Below are 19,012 nucleotides of genomic sequence, written 5' to 3' on the forward strand. Positions count from 1 at the left end.
ATCAATGAAGATCCCATTGTTATGAGGTGTTTTTTGTCTTTGATCTTCAAATACCCTTACCGGGTAACCCAACCAGGGATAACCAGACCCTTTTACCAACATGATACGCTACAGATTCTCCCTCTTGATACACAACCAGTTGGACCCTGTTTCTGCATATTCTCTGATGTTCTTGGTGGTTTTTGTTTTCTGCTACCCTCTGGTACCAGGGAGCCTGAATGAAATCTGAAGAGAATGGCCTGGCAACCTCATGCTGCCCACCTTAATGGGCTGCAAGAGAACTTTCCACTGATTCCCCCAGTAGACTTCAACAACTTCCTGGTATCCTGCAATCTTTAGCTCTCTTGTGAGAAATCTGTAAGTTTATCAACTCTCTACCTTTTCATTTATTTCTCATTCTTAGTCTTGGTTTGACTACATGTAGCAAATACACATTACAATGTGAATTGGAAAAATAATGATTCCATTTTATCTTTTTATAATGAGAACATATACCATTTAATATGCATATATGAAGTACCATTGTAGTTAGATTCTTTTACAATGCACACTTAGAACTGGCCACAAAATAAAAATATCAGCGTTATAAATCAAGCAGCATCTGAATGAGAGGAGCAGAGAATTTACAAATAAATAAATACTTTGGCATATAATGGTTACAATAAATTAAAAACAGGTTTGATGACAGCAATTAGCATTCACAAAGAGCACTCAAATTAAATACCCTTAAATTTACTACATTCGTCAAACAACACATGAACTGCTGACTGGAGTTTTACACTATGCATGGCAGGCATGAAGGTAATTTAGATCAGGGGTTTAAGGCTAACTCAAACTTGCCAAATCATTAGGACAGTTTATCTGACAACATCAGATCATTTGCAATTCATGCTAAAACATTTGTCCTACTGTAACTTTCATTTCCATCTGTCAGTATAAACCACTGATATCCCAATCAGAAAAGTATCATTTAGTCCTCCATGTAATCAGACATTTACCAACATGATTTAACCATTTAATCATAATAGAAAAATTGCAATTAAAATCTCATTCAGCAAGCAGGCACCAGATGATTCAAGATGATGCAAGAAATCAAAGTAAGCAAATTGCACCATTTGGAGAAAATACAAATGTTCACTGGATAATGCAAAACAACTGGCATGGATGACTAAATTAAACTTATGTTGTTATTATATTGAAACCTCTGTCCAGACACCCATAAATCAGTCAAATATTAGGTTATAATTTTACAAGTCTGAACATAATGTACTGTAATAAGAATTAAATCACATTTTTCTCTAAGGACACACAGTTAATACATAAATAGACATATTTTGGGTAGACATACCAGTTCAATACCACTGAATACACTGTTGATTGTTAAATCAATGAAATGCTGCTTTGACATTAATGTAAACTTTGAGTGCTCAACAGGATTGGAGTTGGATTATCATTTTCAGGCTAGCAGTTTGTGTTCTGCATCAGCCGGTGGAAATTAGTTTGATTCTGGAGTGCTGCAAGTAAACAACATTAAAAACCCATAAATGTTCTTTCTTTCAAAGGGCTTACTTTCTGATATATTTATCTATTTCTTATAATATTTCGGCTAGTAAAATAATTAATAAAAACTACTATCACAATGTATTTATCTCATAAATATAGTCTCTGGCTGAGTTCAGCTTTGTGTTTTGGCTAGAAATGTGCAACGAAAACTTCTTTTTCTCAAAATATTAAGTGCACTCGGATTGAGACTGACACTTGTGGGATTTTTGAGAATATTAAAAATGAGAGTTTCTCAGTAACATCTGCTTTCACTTAAACACACAATATCAAGCTCACTATTTTCACATACCTGCTGACAAAACAAATGACACAGAGGATACTGTCAATAAGGCTCATAGCAGCAAACTGTGATTGAAAAGGTTTTTTGTAGTGTGTGTGTGTGTGTGTGTGAGAGCCTGTATGTTCCTATATATATGTAACTTTTGTGCTGCTACAGCTGTTCATGCTTTACTTGGAAGGAAGAGAGGACAAACAACACCATCACTTGTTTTCTATCAGGATCTGCACCTTGCACACCAGATCTCTGGCCAGGGTCAAAATCTGCTTGATGTTGTGGTGCTCGGCCATTTCTGGAAGACAAAGAACACAACACTGAACTGATGCGTTTCTGAATGATGAAATGTAAATGCTCAAAGTGATTAATAGCAGGGTCTGTAAGCATTTTCAGTCACCTCTTAAAATGAGTTTCTAATCAATTTAAAAGAGAGAAATCAGTTTCTGATTAAAAGTTTGAGGTTATTGTTAATCCTTGAAGTTTGGTCTACTGGGGGCCCTATAACAGGAAGTCATTGTGAATAATTGCACTTGTTTAATTAAAAACAGATTGAAAATTAAACAACAGCACATTCTTGTGGGAACACTAACATCTTGAGATGCTGCAGGCTACTTGTAAAATTTACGCCTGAAAGGATACATTATTTAGCATCTGTAAGCCCAGTAAGTATGAATAACCTTGGGCTCAGCAAAAAAAAAAACACACTTGAGGGAAGTTTTGAAATGCAAGTATTGTTGCCTTTATCACCTGACTGAACCCTATTCACAGCACAATATATCACACGTAGAAGATCTCTGAAAAAAACAGTGCTGGGTGTGATTTCGTACTAACTGATGTGTAGGGGGGAATAGGCTGATAAGTAGCTCAAGCTATCTCCTGCAGCAAAGATTCTGCTTGCAAACAATTCTGCTTTTCAGCCATCACTGGAGAAACAGTTGTCTGTACTAAAAAATAATGCGATTTCATAACCACTAAAATTTTGCCTGACACTACTTTAAGTTCCACGGCATTAAAATAAAAGTGCTGCTAGCGCTGCATTTCCCCAGAGCTGTAATCTTGCTTATAACCTCAGCCTTACACACACATCAGACTTCTGCAGGGATTCCAATAAGGCTGTTGTTTGTGCTCAGCCACTGTCTGGCAAAACAACGGAGCTAATCAAAGTTGTCATCAACGCTGAAAATGAGACTGCCAGAGAAATAGTGGCAAGCATGAATAAGAGTGACTCAACAGTGTGTTTTGTTGACTGTCTAGCATACTAAATATTACATCTGCATGTGACTTGGATACATATAAAGCATAGTTTTGTTTTGTGGACTAAACATGCCTCTGTGCAAAAAAAACTCATACAAAATATGAACAAACGAGTCCTGAAATCAAACAGACAACCAGATCAATTAGCCAATAAAGCTTTGACTAAACTGATAAACCACTGGAACATCATCAACATGAATCCACATCATGAGCTTAGCTCTGAAAATCCAGTATCCTGTAATCTTTTTTAATTTGGCTTCTTGCCTCAAAGCTGTGTGTCTGCTTGACAACTGTGGTGGCATAATTACATTTCTCCAGACTTGATTGAGCTTTTTCATTGCTACAGGTGACACGGCAGTGAAGCGGCTTTCCAAGGAGAGACAGTGCTCACACAGAAAACAGATGAATGTGTCTGTGAGGAGGTATGCTATATTTATTTGAGACATGACAGTTTTAAAGGTATCGGATGTCTGTCTGTTTCCTTTCCATAGCGTCAAACATTATGAAGCAGCACTGCATCTGTGAACACCAGGTGTGAGGTGTGGTGATTCACCGTTGAAGAACTTAATGATGTCGGTGAAGTCCATGTTGTTCTCCAGGATAATATCTCTGTACATTTCCACCAGGGCCAGGGCTATGAAGAGAACGAAGTGACTTGAGGAGACATACTTGGCTGCCCAAATGGTTTCCCAGACTGCAAAAACGTCATCATACACCAACTCTGTGGCACAAAGGAGAAGAATTTTGTCATGGGTGCTGGATTTTAGACTTAGTCATGTTTTAATTTGATCTATTGTTTTGTTTAACCTTTCATCCACTCATTTCACACTCCCTTATCCTTATCCTTGATTTTCCTGGTGTCATTTATTGACACAAAGTAAAAAAAAAACAAAAAAAAAACTTTTTTTTTGCAGTTTTTCTCAGTTGCAAAAACACTAAACCCCATTCTCAGTGATTGTAATGCAATTTTTGAATGAGACGCCCTTTTGGCCAAGCCTTAAACATAGTTTGGAAACTTCAGACACAATCTGCAAAACTCATATGCTCTATTTGCAAAACCTTAAACGCAGTTTCATTTACAAAACACTTTTTACACTGTGACACTTGTGTTGCAAAACTGTAAATGCTTGCAGTGAAATGAGACCACCACTGCAACATGGCTGTCATCTTCTAAACACATGAAAGTGAACACACGATTCTGATGACGTGGTCAGACCAGCTGTAAGTTCAGACAGCATTGGTGAAACATGGTCATCATCTACTATGGACAGAAACATAGAGAGAGATAGAAAAGATAGAGTTAATGTGAAAGGTGGTGGATGAAGAGGAAGAAGCAGAGGAAGACCAAGAACAATCCTCATTGACAAAATTCAAATAAACTGCTCATCGTGTCCTTGTTCATGTAGTGAGGCAAGCAGGACGAAGAGTCCAACTCAGTCCAACTATACTCAGTCCAACTATACAGCTGTATAGTCATGTACTGTTATTTCAGTCTGAGTGACTGATGCTTAGGAATCAGGGTTTAAATCTGGTCTTACATTTTTTCTACAGTTGTTTTTGCACTATAAAATTAAAATTTTCACACAATGAACAAATCTCTACAAGCAAGAAGCAAAACACCTCTCCAGTGTTCAGAGAAAAGGAGCCCTGTTTTCAAAAGTGAGTGTGAATAATTGAAAAAAAAAAAAAAACTGTAAAAGGGAGTCTGTGGGACTATCAGCTAAGAGTGATAAGAAAGAAAGCCAGTGTCTGCTGAGGGGAGAAAAGGGATTTGTTGTCGTTCCAAAGAAGCAAGTCAACAGAAAATGGGGCTTTAGTGAAATAACCCACAGTTAAACCTTTAGGAGAAAGTATAGTGAAGCGCAATGCCAATTTATGCAGCAACCCACCACAACTCCCAAGGAATGGTTTACTAGAACATGAAATACAATCCAAATAGTTCCCAAGGTCTAATGATGGTGTTTCCAAATGCTTTGATGTTTCGCTCCCAAAGAAAGTCTTTGAGAAGAGAACCTTTTCTTCTCCTAATTGGCACAAACTCTGTTATACTTTACTGTCGTTTTTACCTCGTTTGAAGTCAAGAAGAAACCAGCGGTAGCAGAAGTAGAAATGGGTGTAGTCTCCGTTCTGGTGCATAAGCTCAAACAGCTCAGAATCTAGTATCTGTAAGTATTTAGTAAAAAAAATAATGAGGAAAAAACACCTTTGTAAGTAATGAATGAGTTTAGTGGTCATTCCAGTACATGTAAAACAAGTAGTTTGTTACCTGGATTAGAGAGCGCATATTTGCAAAGTGAGTATCCATCGCTCCCCCGTGTGGAAAGTTTTGATTCATTCTTTTCATAAGTTCAGTGAAGCAGCTGAAAGCCATGGCCTCTGAAAGGAGGACAAATACAGGAAGCTGGAGTAAGAAAGCAAGTGGGCCAAGCTTCCTAGAATGCTCCATCAATAACAGCAAAAATACACCAAATGTCAGAAAAGAGGGGAAATAAATAGTGAAATCACTGCGTTGACTCACCATCATCCAAGATGACTAGAAGTGGAGCCAGAAGGTCACACATTCCCTGTACATATCCAATGTCAAGGTGCCTCCAGATATAGCTGTAAATAAACGGCCAAGAGAGCTAAACATAACACTCCTAGGCTGTTTCTGTCACCGAGTTATACACATCCACTTTTAAGTAGATGTGTATAACTCATATTGTTGTTCAACACTGAAGGCATCTTATGAAGAAACAATACTTTCCATTTATCAAGTTAACTATTTGGAATGACTAAATAAGTGATTATGGAACATAATTTTTCCTCAAATACATTTAATGTATTAAGGTGATCTTGCTTGTCAGGAACTATTTTCCTTGGTGGAATGAAATGAGTTCACTTATAAAAGTAAGGGGCAGGCGTTACCTACAGTTAGTTCTACTTCTGATGAGTTGAAAAATAAAAACATGTCCCAAAGTGTTATTTCTCTGCTGTGCTGTGTTACGACCATTTACACGGATCAACACAACAAAATAGATGTGTTGCAGTTATATTTCTCACAGATGTAAGCAGAAGTCTCTTGGACCGATTGGATCTTAGCTGATGCAATGGTGAGAAAAATAATAACACCAGGACGTTTTATTTGAGATAACATTTAGTCTGTATAAGGCGGTGCAAAACAAACTGACCCATAGTCCCATGCAGAATGACCTCATTGTTGGTTTTGGTCTTCTCATGGAAACTGAAAATGACCAGACTTATCTATTCATAGTCCATTTTCACACCAAAATCTGTATTTTAAACCACAAATAAAACAAGTTTCTAGGATCATCCACTTTCACCTACATAGTGCACCCTCTCCCATAGTTACAAAGAGAAACTAGTCCCCATATTTCTTACTACTGCAAATCCTCATCACTGTCCTGAAAATGCTCTTAAAGGCCTTAAACTGGACAAGATTTAGAACAAAAATCTTAGCCTCTCTTCTTTGTCTTTCTATAAAATCCTAGTGGTTCTCAAAGTATAACATGAGGTAGAATCTTCAGTAATCTAGCCCCTCTCTGTTGAAACAACTCCCAGTTTGGTTTCAATCAAAAACCTTGTCTACCTTTAAGGTTAGGCTTAACATTTCCGCTTTAATAAAGCTCATAGTAAAAGCTGTCTTGTGTTGCCTTGAGCCATCTCTTTCAATATATTGCTGAAGACTTGCAAGCTTGAATTAGGGACCATCCCATAACACTTCCCTCCATTTCTCTCCGATTACTCGTTTTTTACTCAGTGTAAAAATATGTACATTATTATATCTGTTAATTTGTGTTTCTCTTTTTCTGTCTCAGTCGGTATCCCTGACTCAGAGTTATGGGGCTGTTGACCCCTCTGTCTTGTAATCTCCATCCCAAACTGGTCAAGGCAGATGGCCATCTTTCTCGAGCCTGCTTCTGTTGGAGGCTTCCCTTCTTGTTAAAAGGATTTTCCTCCTTTCCACGGTCATTGTGCCCTGTGTATGCTCAGGATGGGGGTATGAATGGAAGAAAAGATTGGATGTAATCTGATTGTTTACTTAGAAAGTGATTATTTGTTATGAATTGGCTGATGTGAACACAGTTAATGTAAACTGGACTAATTTGGATCATATAATGGATTCATTTTAATTGGGTTCAAATCAGACTGCAGTTATTTGGACTGAACTGAATGTATGTCTGTTTAAGCGTCTTGAGAGGACTTTGCTGTGAACTGATGCTATTCACACAAAGCTAAACAGAATTTAATTGAATTATTTATAACACTGTTTTTCATGTACTTTAACAGATAACAATATATCACTAAAAGCAATTTAATTGAGGATGTAAGAATTACCATAACCAAATAATCAAGATGTAAATTTTTTTTATACCACAACATCCCTGCAGGTGTCAGTGTTGTACCTGCACATTATGTTGCGCAGCTTCTCCAGATTGGTAGGGGTGAAGTACCAGTAGTTCCTGTCACAGCGCTGGACATCTTTATCAATACGGTGCAGATTGAGTGTATACAGGTCTAAAAGCTCTTGCTGAAACAAATAAAGTAAAGACAGCAGATTAAACAAACTCATCATAGAGATGATTTGTCTGAAAATAAAAATGAATGGTTCGCAAACTTTTTCAGTGTGCAGAAACCAGGGAGAGGTCCAATCACCCAACACCCCCACAATTACAGTTTTTCACCATTGTTTACACACATTTTCACACAGTTAAGATTTAGATACAGAAAACAACAATAAGCACAGACTCAGCTTCACACAGTGATTTGCAAAACTCTACATGCATTTTCACACCTTCGACGCAGTAAAGGATTGTCAGGCTAAGTTCTTTTCTTTACAAAGCCATGGCTTGCCAGTGACCATACCAATAAACAAACTGGATACAGTGAAAACACAGCCGTCAGGTTGGTATAAGTAAGTAGGTAAGAGTTCTGTTTCATTTGTACTGGATTCATGTGTTGTGAATAATTTATATCATTTTGGGTCTGTTGATGTTGATACAGGTTGTAAATTTTCAAAGACTTCACACTGTAATAAAATAATCCACAAGGACATTGAAAATGTTTAAAGTTACAGTATTGTTGTTGTTGCTTCTGGGTTTTTTTTTTTTTTTGCCAGAGATCCTGTAAGCATTTGTTCACCATACAGTCATTTTTATCCGTCTACAGTTACTGTAAGAAAACTACTATTTTGTTCTGCTTTTCCTTGTCAAATTACATATTATAGTAACTGAGTTTGTAATAGGAAATCCATATTTTCAGTTTGCAGCATCGGTTTTGTGCAGTGCTGAACCTAAGTTCAGGTTGTTTGTGTACTCTCCCTATATACCTCAAAGTAATCATGAAGAATATGTAAGGATTGTCGATATATTTGTCGTCTAGATGATCATAACCATGAACTCAATATTTCCAAATAGCAGTCGTCACTCTATTTCCTAAAAAAGAGTTAAGGCAGCATACTTTTTACAAATGAATTCTGAACTTTTCAGTGTGTAAATCGGAACAGTGTGTGATCGTTGAAACTGTGGTGACATGGGAACAAAATCAGTTGGTTTATAGTTTTGACTGATATGTTTAATTTTGTGGGTATGTTTTGTCTCAGGTGTTTAGAAAAAAATTAGCCCTATTTTCAAAATTGAGTGTAAACAATTGAAAAAAATCTGTAATGGGCGGTTCTAGCCCAGTTTGAGAACCATTGCCACAAATGAATTTAATCCATCAAAACCTGCATGCGTACAGAGTAAGGGCTTCCAGTCGACTCTCCAGAGGTCACTTCCTTCTTTTTGTTTTTAGATGTGGTGTTAGATTTAAAGGGAGGGTAAAGACTCTCCATCTCAGGCTCCGACAGGTTGGACTCTGTGCCTTCTGGGCTGACCTTTTCCTCCTTCTGTCTGAGCTCCACTTGAGGGGCTGATTCATCAGAGGAGGACGAGGTGTCACAGTGTTCCTTCCTGCTCCAAGGCACCATGGAAACTTTGGCTTTGGGGATTTCCTCCATCTCAATGGCTGAGGGAGACTCATCAGACTCGGTCATGACCTGAGCGTCATCTTTCTTCGAGGCAGAAACTCCAGTGTCTGTGCAGAGAGCAAGATTGTTTGCCACTTCAGGAGCCACTGGACTATTGTATATTTTGTCTCTTCCTTGTGATGGTGAAACCTCGATACTTGTCATTGAGTCATCCATTTCCCTCCTCTTTTTCATATTTGTTTCTTCGAGCGTGGAAGTTTCTTCAGTATTAACTGGGACTTTGTTCTGAAGACCTTCTTCTGTATGTTGCATGGAAGCTCCAGCTACCCTCATAGTGATAGTTTCAGATACTTTTTTCCCTGATTCCAATGATTCTAAAGGCTTCATTACTTTCATTTCTGCATCCAGATTTTTATCTTCTAAATTGGTTTCCTGTATATTGATAGTCTCCGACTCCATATTTTCTTTTGCTTCTGGCACCAAGCTTATCTTTTCACTTGTGTTATCATCTATCACCAGAGTCTTGGTATTTCCTGCAGCTTTAGTCTGATCAAGAGCCTCCACCTCTTCCTCCTCTTTGTTCCTCTGTTCACCTGTCACCTGGGTGTCTATTCCTTCTGTCGCAGCTTCACTCTCTGTCCCAGCTGCTTTGATGGAGCTCTGTGATGCCGGAGGCACAGCTGCAGATCTCTGAGTTGCATCAGGTGCAGAGCTGTCCTCTGTGCTGAAGGAGCCGTTTGACAAGCCGGAGGTGATGGAGAAGTTTCGGGAGGAGGGATGTCCAGAGTCAGGAGAACTTGTCTCATTCTGCAGAGCTCCATTCGGCATCTTGGGTACCTGCTTGGCCTCTTCATTCTTGATCTCTACCTCAATCTGGTCCACTTCCTCCACAGACTCAAACACCTGAAAGAACAAGCCAAAGGGAAGCAGACTACTCCAGGGGAAGGGATGGAAGGATGTGAAGAACTAACAGGAGAGAAAATGCAGCAGTGAAAGGCAGTGGGTCAAGATGTCAAGATTATGCACTTTACTTGTTTTACGTTTACTAATGTGGCATAAAATGTATCGGCATTTTGAAAACTTTTACATATTTCATGTCTAGATGTCTTGCATGATGTAATAAAGCGAGTTGTTTTTACCTGTGTGCTGCTGCTGGAGTCACTCTGCAGGTGAACAAGACTCTGCCTATCTGAGCTCAGGGAGGACTGCGACTGCAGCATAACAGTCATTCAAGGAGAAAAATATACAATTAATTTCATTTCATATTTTATGCAATGTGTCTTTGTGTGATGTGTTCACTTAAAAAAGTATCCTATCAAAAAGGTGCAAGAAAGAAAAGAGTTCAGTTGGTTTTTGGCACAGATGACAAACTCCAATTATGTAAACTAGTGGAGTATACCTCATATTATCTTTGCAAAAACTTGATGATACATTATATGATGATACATTATATTGCATCTGGAGTTTAATCCTGATCTCTAAGAACAACCCTGTCCCATGTTTTTGAAACCTTCCACTATCTTTAGCTCCAAAAACATCTGGCCTTGTATACTATTGCTCTTCTGTCACACGCTGAAGTGTCTTCTCATATTGACCCCATAGTCTCAGACTCCATTGGGAGTGGAGGTTTCAGTGTGGTTAGTCTTTGTGTATGTGTTTCCACTTTACCTCATTGCTCACAGTGGAATCACGATGGATCATCCTCTGACTGTCGATGCTGGCTCCAGAAGAGCACTTTGCCAGTGCAGCAGCATGCTGTTCCTTTTCTCGCTGGCGGACGATCTCCTCGCAGCCAAGCCACTCGCTCATAGTCTGCTGGTAGCCCACTTGGATTTGCTCATCCACCTGTGGTAAAATATAAACAACCATGGGTCGGTGGTGCACAAGAAAATGCTTTAAAGCGTGGCAAGAATCGTGGGAATAACAAACCTCCTTTCTCTTCGCCTCAGACATCCCAAAAGTGTAATGACCCAGCAGGAAAGGCCACACCTCTTTACGCAGTGAAGGGTCCACACCACCGAAGTAGACCAGACGGAGCAGCTCTTGCTCCTTGTATGTCTGAAGAGGCAAAATATGCCTTTGATTAATTAAGAGGTTGCCATTTGGTAGGTTTGCACAAAAATACTGACACTGGTATCGATTGTTGTTAAATAGGAGAACTATAACTGATAGCCGTGGCAGATATTCATCTGGTGTGTGCTGGTTGCTTTTGGCTTGAAACTTAAGAATTTATTTTCCCTGGGTTTATTTATCTGTTCATTTTCCAGACATGAAAAACTGTTGTTTTTTTGTTTTTTTTGTACAGTCACTTTGTTATTAGCCACCCATTAATATGATTAATATCCTCCTATTACACTACAGAGGTTGACTTCATGTGAGATGCACAGGGCCATTAGTCACGCTTCATGGACACAGCTGTGTGACTCACATGATTAAGAGAGGATAAATATGGATGAGACAGAAGACTGACGGAGTGAAAGAGATACGCTGCTAGTGTACGTGCTTGCGTATGGACAGCATTCTGTCAGCGGTTAATGTGAAGTTTGTGATGCTTACTGTGCAGTCCCGGAGGAATGTTTGCCACACGTCAGCTGTGAGCCCTTTGTAGGCGTCACATGGCACATCGGGCGCCACGATGGCATGGTTGACGAGAGCAGAGAGGTGAGTACGCACAGTGGACAGGTGACGACAGTACGCCAGCCCTGATTGATGGCACAGTTAACAACTGAATGACTTTACAGTTAAAATGGTTAATTATATAACATCATAAAACACAATGTTATAGTTACTGTGAATAGATAATATCTAATAAGCCACACACAGCCATAAAAAGCCCTGGAGATGATCTGATATTTCATGTTGTCACAGAGCAGCTTCAGAGGAGTCCTGCGGAAAGGATACAGCATATATTTTATTTGAGTCAATGAAACGCAGACTTCACACAGTTCACGCTCTCTGTCATGCAAATAATATCATGTAAGGCTCACTAAAGGGCCGAGGCCGAACTTTAATTAAGTGATAAATTATTGAGCTGCCATATACAGCAAACTAGCCCAGCAGTTTGTGTTTGTTTTGCCATTCTTATCACCTTATTCACACACATCCTGATTTTGTCCTCATTCTGGCAAGCTAAATGTCACGTAGTTATCCTGTGGCTGGTTGCTCAGTTTTGCTATCTTTCTATCATCTGAAATTCCCTCTGCATTGTTCGCGATGCCAGGTGAATGACTGTCTCTGCAGCCTTTAGCTGTGCAGTTTAGCTTGCTGTGTGTTCATTTCTAACCTCTCATGGTTGCACCCCTTGTGTGTCGATTCATCAGAGAAGCTGCCCTGTGAGCAGGAGGAACACGATGCCTTTCTGAGAGTGGGGTGCCACATTGTGGCTCCTTGATCCATCAAATCTGGAGGAGTCACTGCGAGGAAAGAACAGACATCCTGGTTATCACTTTAAATGGGTATGCCAATCAGGGTTTTAAGAAAAACAACATCGGCATGAAAGTGATGTGAACGCAGCTGTAAATAACTTTTGTGTAAGCGGAAGGATGCTAAATTGTTTCAGAGTTGCTTAAAGTACTTCAATGTATTGTTTGTTTGCACTTAATTCCTGTTAAAGCAAAAGTAGAGGACCTGTGGAATGAATAAACAATTTGGAAGCACAAAGCTGCTGTAGTGATTATAGAGGGCAGACAAAAAAAAAACAAACAAAAAAAACCAGACCTTTATTCCATTCATCAGCCAGATTTGATCAATCTTGCCTTTGGCAGTTAGCAGGCTGGTAAAGGTTTACAGTGTCACGATGCAGTGAGAACGGTGTAAGGCAATGTGAATTTAATAATGCAGCCATCAATAAACTTTGCTAGAGGGGGCATGACGACGCAGGAGGATATTAGATGTAAGGAGTTAAAGCAAAGTGAGCTGACAGATGGATAGACGAGCCAAGGTATGACAGTGTTAAGCTGCTTCCTGTGAATGAGGGAGAATCTTCATGACAGCTAAGGGACCTCTTGGGTACAACTGTTTTGGAAGAAGCCTGCCCATGGAGCTGAAGGGAGGGGGAGGGATTCAGATGGGGAGGGTCACTGTAATAAGCAATGAGCAACATTATCGTCACATTGCAACAATCTAGAGTGGCCGCTTGTCACATTGCTTCTCAACCCCCCAAACCCACCAAAATCTGCCTGGCTGTTTGGAAAGATGATACGGAAGACATAGTCTGTGGCCTCATCTTCTTCCTTGTCTGAGACCGAATCTGAGGATCCAGATCCTGCAGATACTCTCTTCCTCAGTTTAGGAAACACCTTTCCCTGAAAATGAAAACATTTACAATAAAGACGATTAAAATGCTCAACAACAGAAGCCCAGTTAAGTCCCCACTGTGTAGCGATTTTTGTTTGAGCAGGTCTGTTCATCGTGTTTAAACATGTGTGGGTAGTTTTCATTATTCCATTTCTTCGCAGGTACAAAGCTGTTTGTGGCCTCACAAAAGCATCTATTCATTTAAGTAGATCACTACTGTGTGGTTGCGTGAGAGGGCACTAACTCCCACATGCATTAGTCTCCCTCTACAGAATACAGCAATGAGGCAAATGGACCTATTTCCAAATTCAAATGACTTTTTAATTGATTTCTTGATCACATAAAGCTGATTAAGCATTTAAGTGATGTTTTCTAGAAGAAAAGAAGTATTACGACTTCAAAAGATACGCTGACCTTTCCCCTTTGGGACCAGAGTGGAGGGTCCAGTTGGCCATGAGGAAGCAGACCATTTTCCAGACAGGAGAGGAACTGGAGCAAATGGCCGCCTCTGGGGAAGCGAAGTGGAGGACGCTGGATCCCATCTTGACTGACCAGCACTACTGTCCCCCCACTGTCAACTGCAATGGAAATTTATGAGAAGTGATCACTATTTATGGTCTAACTATAATATTTAAAAACAGGTCAAAATAACAACAACAACAATAATAATAATAATAATAATAATAATAATAATAATAATAATAATAATAATAATAATAATAACCACCATATAATTGTGGTACAAAATGAAGTTTCATACCTTGTTGATGACAGTGCAAATAAACTATCTCCTCTAGACGGATTGTCATGGCATAGTCCCAGTAGACACTGAAAAACAGTGCATGTAGTAAGCAAAGAGTGAAGCTACATTTTTAACAGTTCTTGACAGACCAGGAGAAATGTTAACAGTAAAAAACATAAACCCAGTGGGAACATTTACACATAATTAGAGTAAAACTCCCAAGTAAAAGTGGTCCACAGCATGCATGATAATCAGGAATGGCTGTCTTATGCTAAAAGAGATTTTTATAGTGAACCAAACCATGCACAGGCACTAGAACATAACATGGTTTGTTAGTTTGAGAGATGTCTGACTGTGTCTTGGTCAATAAACCATCTGTTTGCTGCTGGTGTGCTGAAAATAGGCCTCATCAGATCAGCAACATTTATTCAGCACACTGAGCCCCTGAGCGACAGACAAACACGCTGCATTATTCAGTAACATCCGAGTGTTATCTAAGCGGCACAGTGAAGAAGAAAGGAAACAAAGCAGCGCTGACGTGTCTTTGTGGAGGTACATTATATGCTAGTTATTGATGATCTTCAGATGCAGGCCTTTTAGGCACATATGGAAAATAATCATAATGATCTATTTGGGGTGCAGGTCGCTTTTCTTCACCTGCGTTCATAGTCCAAGTCTCCAACAGAGCCGTTCATGAGTTGATTGGGTGTCCACTTCAGCGTCATGATGTTGGCAGTCTGGTGCAAAGAGAGGTAACCTGGGATTGCCTCCATGTCATCCCTCTGAAACAGTAGGCATGATGGATCAATGTAATAAAAGCAGAAAGTCCTATGAAAATAGGACTACTGGTGCTGGAGTTAAAGATCTGATGTATTTTCATTGATAACAACTAACTGCTTTGTGTGTGAAAAAGAAAAGTAGAAAAGATGAAATGAAAGATTTTAAAGCAAACTATTGAAGGCAAGAGAAGTTTATTTGTATACTAAAATTCAGAAATAAGAAGCAGAATTTAAAATTAAAAACAAGAGGGAAAGGAAAGGAAGATTAAATAAAACTATTAAAAACATGATTAAGTCAAAAGAAGAGCTGAGAACAGGTAGGATTTAAATAAACTAAGTTATTTATCTGATCTGAGGCTTTCAGGGAGTTTGTTCCAGACATGCGGAGCGCAGAAGCTGAATGGACCTTCTCCATGTTTGCCTGTATTCTGTTCTATAGTCATTTAGCAGACGCTTTTATCCAAAGAGACTTACATACCCCGATAGGCACATTGGGGGGAAACTTGGGGTTCAGTGTCTTGCCCTAAGAACACTTCAGCACATAGTCAGGGGAAGATTGGAATCAACCTCCCAACTTTCCAGGTGACAGATGACTGCTCTTCTTCCTGAGCTACAGCCGCTTCTTCTGAGTCCGGGAACTGATAAAAGACTGGATCCAGATGACCTGAAGGGGTCTGGCAGGTTCATACTGGATCAAGAAGTCACTGGGTCCTAAACTCATTACAGGCCTTGGTGCAATAAAGCTCAGGCGCTACTGACACAGGAGGGTCCATTGGCTTGTTAACTGTAGCGAATAAGATCCGAACATTAGGAATAATGTCAGAGAAATAGGACTTTCTTCCATTCCTCGGTAGTAAATTATATGACTGCAGTTTCTCTTTATACATGTCATAATGAAGCTGTAGATTTGTTTTTCTCCATCTGCACTCAGCTTTCCAACACACTTTTTAAAAAAATTTTTCACCAGTGTTAATTTCTCCATGGAAACTTTTCCCATCCAGAGACAACCTTCACCTTAGTGGGAGCAATACCAACCATAACAACGGACATTTTAGCATTGAAACTAGACTGAACCCCCTGACAGGGTAGGTGTTATAGAAAAGACCCGGTGAAACATCTCACTCATGTTGATTTGTGATTACTTCCATTGAAATGTATGTGAACAAGAATCATCCTCTCTGATCATGATCAAACAAACAGGCCAACATTACCCACAGAAATCTTGCAAATGTCCAAAACCTTCAAAATCAGCAGATCTAGAGTGAAGCTTGAGGTATGTAAAGTATGTAGAAAGTATACAGATAAGACAAAAAAACATCCTGTTGGTTTGAGAGAATATAACGAGATTACAAGACAGTCGTTTTGAGGTCTATATGATGACAATATCACCCTGAATCCAGACTCATGGCTTTAATGTGTTTTAAAGTTTTCCTTATTTAGACACTTTTAGGTGCTGAAGAGGAGGCAGACAATTACCGGCTGGACAAGCACGTTGTTCTTGCCGAACAGCAGCGTGGCCCTGTTGTTCTGATGCAGCGACTCCACATACTCACGAGCTGATGGCGAGGGGGAGGGGCGTTCATCCATGCTGCTGCTGGAGTGTCGCTTCTGGATCTGCATGACACAAACACAAACGCTGTCGAATCAGATAACAAACTGATGACTAACACTCGGTCGCTCATCTGCACCAGTGCCAGTGCATTTGTTCCAGATGCCAAAGACCAGCCTTGTGTTGCTGGGAACATGCAAAGATGAAGCAAAGCAGCACAGAACCGTAGAGAGTATTGTGGTGGGTATGATAGGCTGGGTGGTCCTGACTCACTAACAGCATGATGACTTAACAAGTGAGAAGGTCTAAGACACACTGTGTTCTTTCTCCCACGATGCACTGCACTTCACTTTATGCATTTCAGAAGTAAATGTCTGCTAATGCATGTCAGCAAGTAAAAAAAAAAAGAAAAAAAAAAAGAGAGACTTTGACTCACACACAGTGCAGGCCTCTTGGTGGGAGAATCCTGCCTGCAGTGGCCACTATGGATACGATGTCTTTGCACCAACTCATCAGCAGACGGGTCAGTCCAGAAGTGATCAGCCGTCTTCATTTTTGTGTACTCCAAAGCACAAGGTCCAACTGTCACAAGGCAGCAGTACAGTTAGACAGTGTCAGAGGAATCAACTTCAGATTATTTCAAACATGGAAAAAAAATGCTCAAAAATAAAGAGATGGAAAAGTGTATGTTTTGTATTAAAAAGCAGATTTTTCCAGAGATGTCCAACAAGAAGCCTTAGATGATTTATCCTGTTATTCAATATAAAATACAAACATTTTAGGACAGTATGGGGTTATAGGTTGTGATCTCTCCCAAGCAGATTGACAGCGTTGCTTGGTGAGGTTGGCAGCAGCGCTCATCAAGAGAGCCTCTAACTTCAGACCAGTGACAACAACTGTCATCGTTCACCGGTGGAAAACGAGCAAGAGGTCATGTAGTTGTCGGCAACTTTCTGTCAGTTAAAATCTTATTCTTGTCAAGAGAAGAAATAAGAACAGGTTGTTTTGTTTTTAAGAAACACAATTTTACTTTTGAAAATAAGTGGTGGAGGGACAAAAGAAAAAAATGTAAGAAATTATACCTGCAGTTCAGATCATGAGATCACGCTAATCACATAAATACTTCTAATCTTGCATGACATTACCTAACAATGACGCAAGGATAGGTCCATCAACAGGGTCCATCAGTATAGCTTCTTTCTCATAGTATTTACTGAAAGATAAATGTGACAGGGGAACATTGAGGTAGAACAGAAATTGAAGCTGAATAAAATGATTTTTGTCCTGTCAGCACACCTGCTGTTTTCCACCAAGTACAGGACAATCTTGTCCAGTACTTTTTCAAACAGAGCGGTCCGGATCCACAGGTTCTTGACTCCTTGTGGGTTGAGGGTGAGGAGTCGGGGCATCTTGCGAAGGCTGTCCTGACTTTGCAAACTTTGACTTCGCCTGCAGAAGAAAAAAACAAAAAAAAAGTTCAACTGTATGTTTTTAAAATTCTACCAACAGCATCTGCAATAAGCTAAAAGCATCAGCAATTCATAACTCCAAAAAAAGCTAAACATGAATTATTTAAAAGATTTTCCATGAAAAAGCAAAACAGAAACAGCCCTTCAGACAACCAGCCATTTGCTGTCATTGTTGGGACAATCAAACAGGCTTTGATACAGGCTTTGAAGTCTTTGAAGGCTGTGATGTATGCATCTCTTACTTGGTCTCAATGATCTGTTCAAGCTCCTGGGCCTTCCTGCACAGTTCTTCAGCTGGGGGAAAGCTTTTCCCCACCTTCATGAAGAGTGCTGCTATCTTGTTGCTACGCAGAAAACCAGCCGCTCGCCGTTTCAGGCCATGCAGAACACATGCTTCTACTGCAGCTGGGTGGACAAAAACATGTTTGGTTAAATCTAAAATAAGAAAACAAGAAAACTACACTCCTTGTTCAGTTTTAGTTCATTAGAATAATACACTAGAAGCCCACAGGAATAAACAATGTAGATGCCTATTAGGATATAAGAAGAAACATCAGGAGCAGCCAGAAATAAGTTTTCATTAATATGCAGTTGTTTCAGCTTAAAACTGAGTGAATATGAATTTCAGTTATTCCACCAGGATAATCTACAAACTGTCAGCACTACTTTGCTGATAAAATTTTGTACAAAACAAACAAATAATGCATCTGAGCATAACATGAGAGTTTCAAACAAAGCATTTCATTACTTCTTATTGCTGGTGACTGCATCTTTACACATTAAGGCTGTGGTGCACTGAGTGCCTTGGTGAAAAACAGCACGAGGCATCTTTTACATTCAAACATTGAACCACCAGGAAACTTCTTGTTGTAAGTCTCTAGGTTTGCAAGACATTTTCTTCAAGTCTGTATTCATTTATACTCATCCACAATTTTATCTAATCTTTTCCATTTTAACCAATAAGCAACACTTCATACACTAGTTGTTGGCATGCTGACACACTTTACCTAAACTGTGCCGAAGACCAGACACCCCACTTCCCTTACAAGACTACGTGGCAGTGCCTGGAGCTGTGTTGACATTTGAATTCTCTGCCAGGACTAATCCCGTGGCTCGAC

General features: G+C 39.6%; 1 protein-coding gene across 1 annotated transcript in view; it reads right to left on the bottom strand.

The window, feature by feature from the left end:
• Positions 1 to 2,043: 2,043 nt before the first annotated feature.
• The window catches only part of sgsm1a (small G protein signaling modulator 1a), a gene marked incomplete at both ends in the record, with an annotated part of 29,558 nt that continues 12,589 nt past the window's right edge, over positions 2,044 to 19,012 (bottom strand). The window contains 21 exons of the mRNA XM_079251878.1: positions 2,044 to 2,132; positions 3,645 to 3,812; positions 5,158 to 5,254; positions 5,358 to 5,467; positions 5,610 to 5,692; positions 7,498 to 7,622; positions 10,199 to 10,270; positions 10,728 to 10,904; positions 10,989 to 11,117; positions 11,616 to 11,761; positions 11,881 to 11,945; positions 12,343 to 12,472; positions 13,228 to 13,363; positions 13,770 to 13,933; positions 14,116 to 14,183; positions 14,755 to 14,879; positions 16,353 to 16,490; positions 16,862 to 17,007; positions 17,571 to 17,638; positions 17,722 to 17,874; positions 18,137 to 18,299. Of these exons, the coding sequence (XP_079108004.1) occupies positions 2,044 to 2,132; positions 3,645 to 3,812; positions 5,158 to 5,254; positions 5,358 to 5,467; positions 5,610 to 5,692; positions 7,498 to 7,622; positions 10,199 to 10,270; positions 10,728 to 10,904; positions 10,989 to 11,117; positions 11,616 to 11,761; positions 11,881 to 11,945; positions 12,343 to 12,472; positions 13,228 to 13,363; positions 13,770 to 13,933; positions 14,116 to 14,183; positions 14,755 to 14,879; positions 16,353 to 16,490; positions 16,862 to 17,007; positions 17,571 to 17,638; positions 17,722 to 17,874; positions 18,137 to 18,299 (2,552 nt within the window). The remainder of the gene's footprint in view (positions 2,133 to 3,644; positions 3,813 to 5,157; positions 5,255 to 5,357; positions 5,468 to 5,609; positions 5,693 to 7,497; positions 7,623 to 10,198; positions 10,271 to 10,727; positions 10,905 to 10,988; positions 11,118 to 11,615; positions 11,762 to 11,880; positions 11,946 to 12,342; positions 12,473 to 13,227; positions 13,364 to 13,769; positions 13,934 to 14,115; positions 14,184 to 14,754; positions 14,880 to 16,352; positions 16,491 to 16,861; positions 17,008 to 17,570; positions 17,639 to 17,721; positions 17,875 to 18,136; positions 18,300 to 19,012) is intronic.

Source organism: Telmatherina bonti (assembly GCF_933228915.1).
Source record: "Telmatherina bonti genome assembly, chromosome: 13".
Lineage (NCBI taxonomy): Eukaryota > Metazoa > Chordata > Actinopteri > Atheriniformes > Telmatherinidae > Telmatherina > Telmatherina bonti.